Raw genomic sequence first — 15,970 nt, 5'->3', positions numbered from 1 at the left:
CAGCACCTGTGTTGCATGGACCATGATATCAATGATATGGTTGTGTGTTTTTTTATTATAACTAAAAGCAACAAAAATTTCTTTCTTTTTCTTCGTTTTTCGTTCTCTAACCTGCATTTATGTCTACAGTGTAAATCAATCAAATCGCACAGAAACTACACATACACATACTTTTCTTTTTAATCCCCGCTCTCTCTCTATATATATGTATAAATCACGCTCGCTCTCTCATCGTGAATCGTGCTCTCAACAATAACGTGTGCGTCCACCACTCAACTCTAAATATAACTGCACTGGTATACTGCATACTGATATAACCACACACACACACACACGCACCCATGCACCTGGATAAATGCGCTAATGTCTACAACGTTTTACTTGCCATCAATTGTCATCGATGTGTTGTAGGACTTCCAATCTTCCATCCAAGAAATCGCTTCAGGGACATGTTGGAACCCAATCCCCACACCCCCATCTCGGCCTTCACTCGTGATCCCTTCTGGTGGGACATTGAGGATTTGGCCCCCTTCCGTGCAGGCTCACCTTTCCGCGCCTTGTCGGTGCCACGTGCCACCTCGATGCCACGTGCCAGCAGCCCCATGACCAGAGATTCGTTCTTGTCGCCCGTTAAGAATCGTTACTTGTGGACCAAGCACCCCGTCAGACCTTTGACCCGTAAGTATATAATTTAAGATTTTCTTCATATGTAGGATTATTTAGAAAGTTTTTGTATGCCCACCCCCAAGGAAAAAGCAAAGAAATCCTATTAGCAGTTTTATTAGTGTTTCCTATTGGAAGATGTATGATATTTTATTTTATTACCCAGGCACAACATAAATAATAGAAAAAAAAACCCCCTTGTATATACAGCCTTGAAATGTGTTGAAAAAAACTAAATTCGTACATTATACATTAATAAAAAGGTAGAGCTACAAAATATGAAGGGTGTTTTATGTATTGAGCTATAATTCAATATCTTTGAGAAAATAAGATCCTTTAACTAAAGCGAATAGAAAACAAATTTGGGGGTCCTTATGGCGTATGATTATTTTCAATTACGCCCAATGCCATGTAGTATAACACATACGCCACATGGGCCTAAGGGCGCATAAGACAAACCCAAAGAATTTATATAAGCTTTTGTTTTCAAAAATATTTTACACGGATTAGCAATGATAAGTCCAAGGTTCATAAAAGGCGGATATTTTATGTGATTTAGTTGAAATTTAGAAAAATATGTCCAGATAGGACCATGTTTAGATAAAGGTATAGTGCGAGCTGTCACCGTAGCGCAGAGGTTAGCACGTCCGCCTATGACGCTGAACGCCTGAGTTCGAATCCTGTCAGGTACATTAGACCATTTTTATCCCCTCCTAATGCTGGCGACATTTGTGAGGTACTTTGCCATGTAAAAACTTCTCCCCAAAGAGGTGTCGCTCTGCGGCACGCCGTTCGGACTCGGCTATAAAAAGGAGATTCCCTATCATTGAGTTTAAAGTTGAATCGGGCAGCACTCATTGATTTGTGAGAAGTTTGCCCCAGTTTTTTAATGGAATGTTCATGGGCAAATTTGCATTTGCATAAAACGAGCTGAACACCGCTCGGATTAAATTTTCCTATAATAGAATTTCAAAAAATTTCCCTCAGAAAAAAAAATTAAGAAAAGCTTCTCTAAAGACAAAATCTCGAAATATTTGTTACTTAAAAAAAAAAAAACAACCTCTATATCTCCTTATATTTTCCGTAAAGGCAAAATTTCCAAGAACAATTTTTTAAAAACAAAGTTTCCATGAAATTATCTCCAAAACCAAAATTTCCATAAAATTTTCTCGAAAGACAACTTTTTTAAAAATGTTTATGCTATTTCTGTAACGAAAAATTCCCCACTAATTTCTAAAAAAAACAAAGCTCTTTAAAAGGGACATTTCTAAGAAATTTTCTAAAGAGAAAAGATGTTTAACAAAATTTTTTTTAAGACAAAATTTCCCATAAATATTCTTCAAAGATAAAATTTAAATTTTTTTGTTAGAGAAAATTTCATAGAAAATTTCTTTAAAATGTTCTCTAAATACGAATTTTCTATGAAATTTTCTCTAACAACAATAAATCCATGACATTTTTTCTAAAGTCAAAAAGTCTGTTCGTCTGTCTGCCAAGGAAAACACTCTCCCAAAACATAACATTACTACTATTAGTAAATTTCCCGTAAACATTCCACTAAAGAACAGGGGATATTTTTATCTCCTTCAATGAATGCAGTCCGATTAAAGTTTAAGCTCAAGTGGCCTACTTTTTAATGCCAAGTCTCAACGTCGAGCCGCATAGCGACACCACTTGGCAGAGAAGTTTTAACAAAGCAGGATTAGTGTTGCCACTCTAGAAAAATATTTCCTACAAAAATTTAAGACAAATCCTACCAAATCTATTCAAAAACTACCAAATGTTATACTAGCCAAAAATGTTTCATGTGTTCTTATACGCCATCACCGAAGAGTTCGCCATTTTGCCTTTCCATTTGCAACACATCAAAATACACATTTTCAACGCTACAAAGTACTAGATCGTCGTTTATAGACGATCCAGGCATGTCCGTCCGTATGTTTGTTGAAATCACTCTACAGCCTAAAGTTCAAAGATTATCTATATCTTAATATAGCACCTTGAATGCCGATCTTCCGATAAGAAATCTTGATTTCATAAAGTCGTATTTTTGCCCGGATTTCAATGAACAACCGTGCCAGGTTTGGTTAAACCGATCTCCCGATTTAAGTGTTAAGCCAAGAAATGCGAGAAATTTTCGCCGTTGCAGGGAATTGCTTGGACCCCTCATTACTGAGTATGGACCAGATCTACCAAATTTGTATGCAGCTGCTACATAGCCATGTTTTCCAATTGAATGCATTCAGCAAAAAAACGCATTTCTTACCCAAAATTTAGAAGAAATCCCTTAGCACTCGTGCCAGTTACAGTCAATATCCAAACTCGCTCTTTTTCATGAAATTTGAAGCAGTGATAGCCCATGTAACAATATATTGCCCGTCGACATCCACGGTTTTATTTTGGACCCTTAACGAATATACAGAAACTACAAGAAGTGAATGTATTTTGAGTTATCCGCGTCGATTTTTTCAGTAATTAACTTTTTATTTATACGTTGGAAAACCCTACCAAAAATTTAGATCACAAAACCATCCTACCAAGAGAATAAAAACCCACCAATTTTGGAGACACCTACCAAAAACGGTAACACTGAGCAATATACCTCTCAAATGTAGCCAGCATTAGTAAGGGGATAACCACCGATTAAACTTTTTCTGATGTTCACGCCGGGATTTGAACCCATAGGCGGACTTGCTAACCTCTGCGCCACGGTGGCTTCCATGACATTATGTGACAACAAATTGTTATTTAAACATTTTCATTTATACTCTTATGCCACTGAAAATCTCATTGAAATAGTTTCCAAACTCGAGCTAAAATTTTTCTGAGACATCCTTTGATGGGCTTTTAATAACTATTAATGCACTTTATGCCATTGAAGACTGTATTAGAATCCCCTTTAACGAGCTGGATTTTTTAATTCTTTTTTTTTTGTATTTTTTCTTCCCAGCTGTTGTTATTGGTTTAAAATGGCAGTTCCGTTCCAATTGATGCTTTTAACCACATTTCTTCTTGAATACAGTTTGTCATTTGAGTACACCTTAGCGTATGAGTACTATGAAATCATTTCACTGGCATTGACAACACTTCTACGTCACCCTGTCCATGTTTTCAAACAAGAATGGAATTACCATTCTTTAGGTGACTTATTAGAGTTGTTGCATTAATAATTAATGAAATAAAATAAAATAAAATAAAATAAAATAAAATAAAATAAAATAAAATAAAATAAAATGAAATAAAATAAAAAAAATAAAATAAATTAAAATAAAAAAAATAAAATAAAATAAAATAAGATAAAATAAAATAAAATAAAAAAAAAATAAAATAAAATAAAAAAATAAAATAAATTAAAATAAAAAAATAAAATAAAATAAAATAAAATAAAATAAAATAAAATAAAATAAAATAAAATAAAATAAAATAAAATAAAATAAATTAAATTAAATTAAATAAGATAAATTAAATAAGATAAAATAAATAAAATAAAATAAAATAAAATAAAATAAAATAAAATAAAATAAAATAAAATAAAAAAAAAATAAAAATAAAATAAATGAAATATAATAAAATACACAAAGAGAAAAATTTTTAAAAACCACACACAATATGTGCTCTTTCTATTTCATCAAACTAATGAATTAGAAGTTAAAATAAAATGTAACTATTTTATGATACCAATATAATTTTGATACCCAAATATTGCCTTATAGTTTCTGTGTTTCAAACAAGAATGGAATTACCATCCTTTAGGTGACTTATTAGAGTTGTTGCATTAATAATTAATGAAATAAAATAAAATAAAATAAAATAAAATGAAATAAAATAAAAAAAATAAAATAAATTAAAATAAAAAAAATAAAATAAAATAAAATAAAATAAAATAAAATAAAATAAAATAAAATAAAATAAAATAAAATAAAATAAAATAAAATAAAATAAAATAAAATAAAATAAAATAAAATAAAATAAAATAAAATAAAATAAAATAAAATAAAATAAAATAAAATAAAATAAAATAAAATAAAATGAAATGAAATAAAATAAAATAAAATAAAATAAAATAAAATAAAATAAAAAAAAATAAAAATAAAATAAAATAAATGAAATGAAACAAAATAAAATACAAAAAGAGAAAAAATTTTAAAAACCACACAAAATATGTGCTCTTTCTATTTCATCAAACTAATGAATTAGAAGTTAAAATAAAATGTAACTATTTTATGATACCAATATAATTTTGATACCCAAATATTGCCTTATAGTTTCTGTGTGCAAAGCATATATAAATCACGACACGTTTTAAACGTGTTAGCTATGGTTTTTCCTGCTTTATGTCGTTAAATATTTAAAATGCGAGAGAAAAGATTTTATAAATGTTAAATAGGTGAAAATAGTTTTTTTAAGTAGCTCTACCATTACTTAAACCGAATATTAAAAATATAACTTTAACAAATTAATATCTTTTGTGTACATAAATTGGTCGTAATTTGTTTAACTAAATTTTAATCCTTCTTTTAATAAATATTTGTACATATTTTGTATCGTTTTCTACGATTTAAATATTTTATAGACTCTTCTTGATTTTTTTTTATTAATTATTCAACTACTTGTTAACCTTATTAAAACTTTTCTATTACATCTATTATTTCACTTACACCAGCTGCCGAAGAAGAGGAATTGTTTGAATAAGTTTTAAGTGAATGCAAAGCACACAACTTAAAGCACCCTAAACGAGCTGTACATTTTCAATTCGATCTTCATCAGCAAATCGAACTATCAAAAAAAATTAATGAAAATCAATATAAAATAAAAATAATTCAACTAATTATTATATTAGACTAATCCAAAACAAATCAATCAATCAATCAATCCATTTTCAATGAATGAAAAAAAATCAAAACAAAACGAAAACAATTGGTAAGAATTTGTTTTGCCTACCCACTTTGTTGTTAAATGTGTAAAGCATGCATCATTGACATAAGCCTGGTACATGAACCAGAAAATGTAAGCAACACTACTTTGCCCCTCAAAATGAAGGAACATTAAGGCAAAGACCTCATCAAACATATCCCCCCTCTATTGGCTATTACTGTAGAACTGAATAAAATCAGAAAAAACAAACCCAAAATTCCTACATTGTGCTAATCCAAATCAAAAGTATTTACATATGTATATACATGCATACTAACCTTAAATACTTATATTACTTTTATTCTATAAGCATTACAGCTACTTAAATGTAGTTACTTGTAGTTATTTCAAAGTAGTATGTAGTCATATAGTATACATAGTTTGATTAATGGCCCTCTGACAATGAAAATACAAGAATTGGGACAAAATTATGATACCGCAATTTTTTATGTATCGTTCATAAATAAACAAATATTTTTTCATAAAAAAAAAGTTTTTAGCAATAATTTTTCAAAAAAATTCTTAAAAATTTTTAAAAAAAAAATCTTTAAAAATTTAAAAAAAAAATCTTAACAATTATTAAAAAAGATTCTTAAAAATTAAAAAAAAAATGTTAAAAATTAAAAAACGAAATCTTAAAAACTTAAAAAAAATCTTAATTCTTAGAAATTTTAAAAACGAAATACTTAAAAATTTAAAAAAAAAAAATTCTTAAAAATTTTTTGAAAAATTTGTACAAAAGAAAAAATAAAGTTTTTAATTTTCTTTTTTAATTACTCATTGTTTTTTAATTTTTTGAAATATTTTTGTATAAAAAAAAATATTTATTTATGACTTCTTTTAATTTATTTCTAAATAAAATTAATAATACTTAAAAAAGAAATTTAAAAAAAATTAAAAAATATATTTTTTTTTTTGTAAAAATTTGTAAGAATATTTTGATAAATTTTTACAAAAGCAAAATAATTTTTTTTTATTTTTTTAAATGTCTTTTTTAATTTTTCTTAATTTTTTTTTTTTAATTTTGATTTTTTTTTAAATTTTTTAAAATATTTTTGTTTTTTGAAAAGAAGAATATTTATTTATTAATTTCGTTTCTAAAAGAAAAAATTAATAATAATCAAAAAAAAAAATTTTTTTTATATTTTTTTTGTTTATAGCAAAAACTTAAAAAAAATTCTTCAAAATGTCAAAACAAATTAAAGTTAAAAAACAAATTAATTTAAAAAAAATATTTTAAATTTTTTAATAAAAATTATTATTTTTTTTTTAAATTCTTATAATTAAAAAGAAAATTAAAAAAAAAATTGTATACAAAAAAAATTAAAAAATTTTTAATAAAAATTATTAAAATTAAAAAAAAAATTCTTAAAAATAAAAAAAAAATCTTAAAAGTTAAAAAAAAAGAAATCTCAAAAATTTATACAGAGTAAAAATAATTTTTTGGAGATTATTCTTAATTTTTTTGAAAAAGAAATTAATAGAACTGAAAAAAGAAATTTAAAAAAAAAATTTTAAAAATTTTTTGAAAAATTGTTACAAAAGCAATTTAAATATTTTTTTTTATTATTTTTTTTTTTAAATTTTGAATTTTTTTTTTAATATTTTTTCAAAAAATTTTAATTTTTAATTTTTTTTTTTCAATATTTTTGTTTTTTTCAAAAGAAAATATTTATTTATGACTTCTTCTTTTCTTTTCTTCCTTTTCTAAAAGAAAAAATTAATAATAATTAAAAAAAAATTAAAAAAAATAATTTTCTTTTGTAAAAATTTTTAATATTTTTAAATTTTATTCTTTTTTTTTTTGAAAAAAATTGTGTTTTTTAAAATTTTTTTTAATTTTTTAAAATATTTTTGTTCTTTGAAAAAAAAATATTTTTTATGACTTCTTTATTATTTTTTTCTAAACCCAAAATGTCAGTTGTCTTTATTTTCATTGTTAAAGGCTTTCAAGAATTTTTAATTATTAATTAATTTTCTTTTAAATTGTCATACTCCGTAAATCTAATAACCATTGTTTTCTCCCTCTCTCTCTTTTCACCACTTAAACCAATATATTTAGCCCACCGTTTGTAAATTGTTGGAGAATGGAAAGAAAACCAAACTTCTACGACTCTATAACGAAAATAATGAATAAATCGACGAACAACAACAAAATGGGCTAATATTTTTTTTATAAATAACACAACGATTCTATTTAGAAACTCCTAAATTAATGGCGAATTCGAAACGAAGAACTTTTTTCCACATCATCGATAAACATCATATTTTCTGGGTGAGGGGAACAACAATCATCGATGCAACAATCAATGCCTGCCTAAGTGCTCATCTCACAAGTGCTTCTCAAGAGAAAAAAATAAATAAATCCTGTCATAGCATTATTTTCTCTTAAATTTTATTAAAATTTTTTATAATTTTTAAAATTGTTATTTTCTGTGTAAATTATATTTAATTTTTTTTTTAATTTAATCAAAAAGAAGAAAAAATATGAAAATTAAAAAAAAAAAAAATAATAAACGTTTTACATTTAAGTACATATATTTTGTAAAGGTTTATTTATTTAACATTTTAAATCAACATCACAAACACACACATATGTATGTTGCATACACAAGGCTATGTAAACACATGCATACATACAAATATTTTTATATATTAATATGTATGTAAACACAACTGGGGCTTTACAACACAACTGAAAACCAATTTTTTTTAAATAATTTTGTATTATTTTTCAAAAACTATAATAAATCATTGGGACAAATTTATAAAAAAAAGAAAATTTATAATTTTGTAAAAAAAAAACACTGATATGCTGTCATATATTTTTTTAAATAAATTTATGATTAAGTTCAACTAAAACAATCAAAACGATGTTTCTTTATGTTCGACTTGGCCAAATTTGGCCTACCACCCAGCGAAGTTTTGGAGAAACCTCTATAAAGGTAAACCTTATATAGAGAGTAGAAGGGCTTTCCATGAAGCCAAATGTCACTCTGAAGAGAAATTCCGAAAAGAATGCAATGTGCAAAATTTCGTAGGTGGTCCGACCGCCTCTTGGCAGGACCCTTAAATTGGTCACCTCGACATTTCGAAAAATTGTTATAACAGCCATTAGTAGTCCGATTTCAAAATTCCTTTTTTGGATATGGAAAATATCTCCACTGATTTCAGGGATATTCGACTTTTTGTTGTTGGCATTTTTGGACGAGAATGAAGCCATTTTGCAAATTAGGAAAGTATTTGTGGTTTGATTTTCATGCATGGTTTGTATCGGTGACAAATGTCTTTGTTGCAGTATGCGTCAACATCCGATATTTCACTTAAAACTTATACAGTTTGGAAGTCAAAAAAGTGGAAAAAGTGAATGTTTTGCAATTTTTATACCTACCACCGAAGGATGTTGGCATATTCAATTTGTCATTCCGTTTGTAATACATCGAAATATCCATTTCCGACGCTATAAAGTGTAAATATTCTTGATCAGCATAAAAATCTAATGCGATCTAGCCATGTCCGTTCGTCTGTCTGTTGAAATCAAGCTACAGTCTTTAAAAATAGATATACTGAGCTGAAACTTTGCACAGATTTTTTTTGTTGTCCATAAGCCGGCTAAGTTCGAAGATGGGCTATATTGGACTATATCTTGATATAGCCCCCATATAGACCGATCCGTCGATTTAGGGTCTTAGGCAAATAAAAGCCCCATTTATTATCCGATTTTGATGAAATTAGAGACAGTGCAGTGAAATTAGAGACAGTTAAGTTAAGCCCCTCGACATTTTTCTTCAATTTGGCCCAGATCGTTACAGATTTAGATATAGCTGCCACATAGACCTATCTCTCGATTTAAGGTCTTGTACCCATAAAAAGCGCATTTTTTGTCCGATGTTGCCGAAATTTGGGACAGTGAGTTGCGTTAGGTCCCTTGACATCTTTCTCCAATTTGGCCCAGATCGGACCAGTTTTGCCATATAAACCGATCTCTAGATTTAAGGTTTTGGGCCCATAAAAGGCACATTTTTTGTCCAATGTCGCCGAAATTTGGGACAGTAAGTTATGCTGAGTTCCTCGACATTTTTCTGCAATTTGGCCTAGATCGATCAAGATTTACATATAGCTTCCATATAGACCGATCTCCCAATTTATGGTTTTGGGCCCATAAAAGGCGCATTTATTGTCCGATTTTGTCGAAATTTGGATCAGTGAGTTGTGTTTAGGCCTTCGATATCCTTCTTCAAATTGGCCAAGATCAGTCCTGATTTGAATATAGCTGCCATATAGACCGATCTCTCGATTTAAAGTCTTGGCCCCATAAAGACGCATTTATAATCTGATTTCACTGAAATTTGACACAGTGACTTATGTTAGGCTTTTCGACATCCGTGTCGTATATGGTTCAAAGCGGTTCATTTTCAGATATAGCTACTAAAAAGACCAATATTTTGTTATTCACAATTGAACAATGATTATGGTCCAAATCGGAACATATTTCGATATAGCTGCTATGGGGCATAAGGTATGAATTTTTCGGATTTCGGATGAAAGGTGGTTTACATATATACTCGAGGTGGTGGGTATCCAAAGTTCGGCCCCACCGAACTTAGCACCTTTTTACTTGTTTTTTGCATTGATTAGTCTTTATTCAAAAAACTTGCCTAAACACCTCAATGGTGTCTTTATTTTGTAAAGAGGACATATTTCAATTGCGATTTAAGAGTTATTTGAACAAGATATGTCAACTTGAGTGGTTGCGATATGTACTTCAAAATATGGAATTTTTGTTAAACATTTTGAAAACCTCCTCGAGTTCTCGAATTACAAAGCCCAGATCCCTTAATTGGGCAAATTTTTTTTGTTTTACTCAATATGTCCCCTAAACTCATGCACACAATTTTTTGCAACTAACTATATTTGTAGCTTCCACAGCAAATTTACTAGAAAATGCAGATGTGGAAACTATCTTTGCCTAAAATAGGTATTTTGAGTATTTCTGTGAAAAATTTTGGCCAAAATTTATTTTAGATTTTTTAAAGACACTTTTATCTGCAAAATTCAAAAAGTATTGTGAAGATATCTTTGTTTGTCTTTTCTTAAATTTTTTTATATGAATTTTCGTTCCAGAAAAATTAAATTTTTCGCATATTTTAAGAATGAATATGTAAAATGAATTTTGTGTAAAAACAAAAAATAAGGAAAAAACTAAATCTTTCTGATACCGATTGACAAATTGTTAGAAAAAAGAGAATATAGATATTTTAATACGTTGTACATGGCTGAAATACTCACAAATGTTGCCAGCATGGCACCGTTTGGTCACGATAGGCGGGAATGGTATCTTATGCACTATGGTGTCTGCTTATTTTTATATCCTCTAATTTTGACAAATCTTCAATGAGACTTGTTCTCAAAGTGGAACTCCTTTTGTTTATCACTGCAGGATACCCAACAGATATTTTCTTCTTTTACTATGTCGCCATAACTTCTCAAGATATCATTTCTATCAATCTTTAATCGATCAGACAATCCTGCGATGACGGAAAAATAGGTCAGATTTTATTCTTATGTTTTTTAGTTTTAATTTAATTTATTTTTTTATTTTATTTTATTTTATTTTATTTTATTTTATTTTATTTTATTTTATTTTATTTTACTTTATTTTATTTTATTTTATTCCATTTTATTTTATTTTATTTTATTTAGATATCCTTTTATTTAAAATTCTTTCTTGTGCAGTGTCATCTTGATATTAAATACATAAATTTTATCAACCCATAATTGCATGTAACACTTAGCATCTTTATACTAAGTATGTCCACTCAGAAGTGCATGTATTCGCACTTAGTTACGAGTTATAATTTAATATGTTGCCCACAAACTATGCACTTACAACTCCTACACTATCAGCAATTCAATTACGTTATGAATACAACAAATCAGTCTTATGTGTCACAACATAAGACACTTCCATTTTATGGCAACAACAAAATATAAAATACCGAAGGCTTCTCTAATAGACAGAAGCTGGTGTAAGAGAGACAGAGAGAGATTGAGAGAACATGTACCATCTTCATACGCACCTACATGAATGCATAGAAATCCACAAGGTAACTAAGAAGTGGTTATGTTTGCTTTAAAGCTTCTTATTTACACCCAGAACAACCACCCACTTGTAAATTAAACAAGTGTGAGTTAAGCTATGCTGTCATACTAATGCAACAGCTCTATTACTCCCACTACTCTACTGCTGTCTTTTTGTAGAGAGCATCATATTTACACCCAAAACAACCACCTTCTTGCAAATTGAAAAAGAACTGTCATACTAATGCAACTGCTACACTGCTCTGCTGCTCTCACTGCATGAGGCCATTTGTGTGTCTCATTAAGTGCATAAGGCAACAACAACAACAATACCGCAACCGTTGTTGTTGTTATACAATGATACCATTGAACAAATGAAAAGCTCTCATGCTGAGCCAGCTACCATGTCTTTTAGATCTTTGCCTACAAGTATGGCGTTGTTGTTGTTGTTACTGTTGTACAATAGTTAAATGGCATTCGCGGCAGAGGTTAACTTCAGAAATTATATTAATTGTGACCTTAATTAATTGTTAATTGTTAAGTGAAAGTTCGCGGGACTCATATTAAATTGTGTGTTTATACGCCAATGTTTAAGCAATACATGGGATGTTTTTAAGTTCTTATATAAATACTGGGAGAAATCGTGATACATTTTATGAGCTAAAGAGGGATACCCAAACTAATCGACATATAATCTCCAATCTTATATCTTCTTATATATAACCAGTAAGAGGAAAGGCAAAAGACGGACGTTGCCGACTATATAATACCCTACACCACCTAGTGCATGTAGTACTATGTAAAACTTATCTCGAAATCTAGTCAGACTTTTATTTATATACCAATTCAAATAGCAATTTAGAACCTTGTAAGATTTTCCTACCATAGGAAAAAAGATCTGGAATTCCACATCTTTAAAAGGTCATATCGGATAAAAGATTATGTGGGAGTTATATCGAAATCTGTGCCAATTTTAATGACACATACTAGGGGATGAAATAGAACATCTCACGCCCTATATTGTAAAGATGTGACCAAAATTATAGATTTTACTGCCTTAAAAGTCCTTATCGTATGAAATATACACATTGGAGCTATATCTTAATTAGTGAAATTTTGCGCACGTATTGGAACGTCAATTTAAACGTCTCATGCAAAGTCGTACGAAAATTGTGGCTTCTATAGCCTTAAAAGGCCATATCGGATGAACTATATATATCAAAACCGATTTTTATGAAATTTTGCACACATATGAGGATGTCAAATAAAACACCCCATTCTAAATTTTGTAAAGATCGGACCAAAATTGTGGCATATATATGGCAGCTATATCTAAATCTGATCCGATTTTTATAAAATTTTGCACCTACATTGAGACTACACAAAAACGTCTCCACCCCAAATTTGGTAAAGTAATTTGTGGCTTCTACAGCCTTAATAGTTCAAATTAATAATTCAAATATATCTAAATCTAAACCGATTTTAATGAAATTTTCCAGATATGTTAAGATCAGTAACAAAACAGTCCGTGCCAAATTTTGTGCAGATCGGTTGAAAATTGGAGCTGCTACGGCTATTGAAGTGCAAATCGGGCGATACATATATATGGGAGCTATATCTAAATCTAGACCGATTTTTTTGAAATTTTGCACACATATGGAGACGTCAAATAAAATACCCCATGCCAAATTTTGCAAAGATCGGACCAAAATTGTGGCTTCTACAGCCTTAAACGGCCATATCGGATGAAAGATATATATGGGAGCAATATCGAAATCTGAACCGATTTTTTTCAAAATCAATAACGTTTGTCCTTGGACCAAGAAAATGACATTTGCAAAATTTCGTGACAATCGGACATGGCTAAATCGAATCAGAAAATGATTCTGAGGCGATCGGTATACTTATCAATGGGTCTAGCTCTTCTCCTTCATAGCGTTGCAAACAAATACACAAATCTATAATACCCTGGACCACAGTGGTGGTGTAGGGTATAAAAATGAAATGTGTTTGTTTGTTCCGTATAGACTCAAAAACGGCTGAACCAATTACCTTGAAATTTACACAGATTGTGTAGGTTGGCCTGGAAGGAAGTATAGGCTATGTAATTTTTTGATATCGGAAGGGGGCGGACCCTCCCCCTTACCCCAAAAGTACTACCCACAAATGAAAGTGGGCCAATCGGGACAATAAGGGAGTCAAATGAAAGCTTTTCAGGAGTAGATCATGAATTTCGTATTAAAAATTGGGTCCACGAAACTGAGGGGTCCAACCCCAAAGGGCGACTTCCTGTGTACATGGACCCAATTTTTGATATCATATTTGTATTCTACTCTTCAATACCTTTCATTTGATACCCATATTGCCCCTATCGGTCCACTTTTGACTTTGGGTGGAGTTATTGGGGTAACGGGGGAGAGTCCGTCCCCTTCCGGTATCTGCAAATTATAAAGCTACTCCCGAAAACCTTTCATTTTAGTCCCATACTGTCATAATCGTCCAATAAACCTTCTAAAATGGGTGGGGACGGACCCTCCCCCCAATCCCCAAAAACACCACCCAAAATCAAAAGTGGACCGATAAGGACAATATGGGTATCAAATGAAAGGTATTGAAAAGTAGAATACGAATATGATATTAAAAATGGGGTCCCCTTATGATTAAAATTCAACTTGAATCGGTTGGCACTCATGTGAGAAGTTTGCCCCTGTTCCTTAGTGGAATGTTCATGGGCAAAATTTGCAATTCCTGAACCATTGAGCTCGGTATGGACCCTTTGAAACTTCACTAAGAAAATTTGAAAGCATAATTATGGAAATGGAGGCCACCGTGGCGCAGAGGTTACGATTTCCACCTACGAAGCCGAACACCTGGGTTCAATTCCCGGCGTGAAAATGAGACAAATTTTCAGCGGAAGTTATCCCCTTACTAATGTTGGCTATATTTCTGAGGTATCCTGCCATGTTTAAACTACCAAGTAATGTCACTATGCGACACACCGTTCGGACTCGGCATAACAATGCAGGCCTCTTATTATTGAGCTTAAACTTTAATCGGACTGCACTGAGGGAAGTATCTCCTCTTCCTTAATGGAATGTTAATGGGAAATTTAGTAGTATTTTTTACAAAATATTCACACTTGAAAAGTTCGTTTTTCATGACAATTATTGAGTGAATCTTTCTCCCACTCAATAATTGCTTCCAGCAATCCTTACAAAATTCCTTGTTTATCCACCTGTATCGATAATGCCTTGCATAAATTAATTAATTATGCATATACAGCCTCAGTATTACGGCTCATGCAACGTAATTTTATTAGGGCGATAAAGATTTTCGTTATGGCTCATGATTTTAATTTTAATGAATATGTGTCCCATGATAATTAATCCATTGACCAAGAAAGGACTTAAGGATATCTCTGTGAACATTGAGGAAAAACTCACGCAAATTAAATCTATTTTAATTGCTGTTGAAACGATGTTGTGAAAGAGTTTCTTCTTACCACTTACATAAGGGGTCACTGAAGAAAAGCAAAAACAGAGCGATGGATAGAGAGAGGGAGAGGGAAAATACAATTTGTTTATTGTCAAGGATATGCTGCTACCATTGGCCTTAACGTTTCTTTTTCATTCAATTTACAGCACCATTTGACCGCAATTAGGCTAAAAACCATTATCAAATGAGGGCAAACCCCAGAAAAAACAACGACATTCCCCAGATAAAGGGGACGACAAAGTGTGAACTGAATTGAACAGCTTCAACATCAACTCTTACCCTGCTTGCATGGCTCGTTTTATCCTTTCGTGTGTTGGTTGGTGCCCTCATCAATTCAATTTTGCTTACCCCCAAGGAGACAGAAAGTTCCTTAGTTTAGGCTCAATGTGACATTGTCTGACCTTTGAGCAATTGGCAAAGCAAATTTATAGACCCTTAGGTTATATTTTGTTGTTGTTGTATCGTGCACAACACTTCATTGCAAATAAATAAAAAAAATAACAGCAAAAAAGGGAAGCAATTGTATCGGAAACCTTAGAAAGCCTAAAGGGGATACAATTGAATTTCTTCACACTAGCTGACGAAATGGAAGGTCCTATGGCAAATGAGACCAACAACGCCCACATTGTGGTTTGTCAAACTCTACGTTGGTGTTTTTTTTTTTTTTTTTTGATCTAATAAATTGAAATATGTTTTAGATATTAAACAACCATATTTATTGAATAGACAAATTGTTATTGGAAAAAATTGTGTCTAACACGTAAAGTGGTGCTTAATATGAGTCTATCTCTTTGGCAAAACTCTTGAGAATGTTAAG

At 30.3% G+C, this 15,970-nt stretch overlaps 1 protein-coding gene across 6 annotated transcripts in view; it reads left to right on the top strand.

Annotated features, from left to right (window-relative positions):
• The window catches only part of LOC106090757 (uncharacterized), a 52,336-nt gene extending 44,223 nt beyond the window's left edge, over window positions 1–8,113 (top strand). For 4 of the 6 annotated variants that reach the window (XM_059362846.1, XM_059362847.1, XM_059362844.1 and 1 more), the window contains exons 7-9: window positions 412–678; window positions 5,327–5,583; window positions 7,640–8,113. In XM_059362846.1, the coding sequence (XP_059218829.1) occupies window positions 412–678; window positions 5,327–5,355 (296 nt within the window). In that variant the 3' untranslated portion in view covers window positions 5,356–5,583; window positions 7,640–8,113. Of the gene's footprint in view, window positions 1–129; window positions 679–5,326; window positions 5,584–7,639 lie in introns of those variants that run through there. The other 2 variants (XM_013257054.2, XM_013257092.2) reach the window with 2 other exon arrangements.
• The last annotated feature ends 7,857 nt before the right edge of the window (window positions 8,114–15,970 follow it).

This window comes from Stomoxys calcitrans, chromosome 2 (genome assembly GCF_963082655.1).
Source record: "Stomoxys calcitrans chromosome 2, idStoCalc2.1, whole genome shotgun sequence".
Taxonomy (NCBI): domain Eukaryota; kingdom Metazoa; phylum Arthropoda; class Insecta; order Diptera; family Muscidae; genus Stomoxys; species Stomoxys calcitrans.
This window is presented reverse-complemented; position numbering and strand designations above follow the sequence as displayed.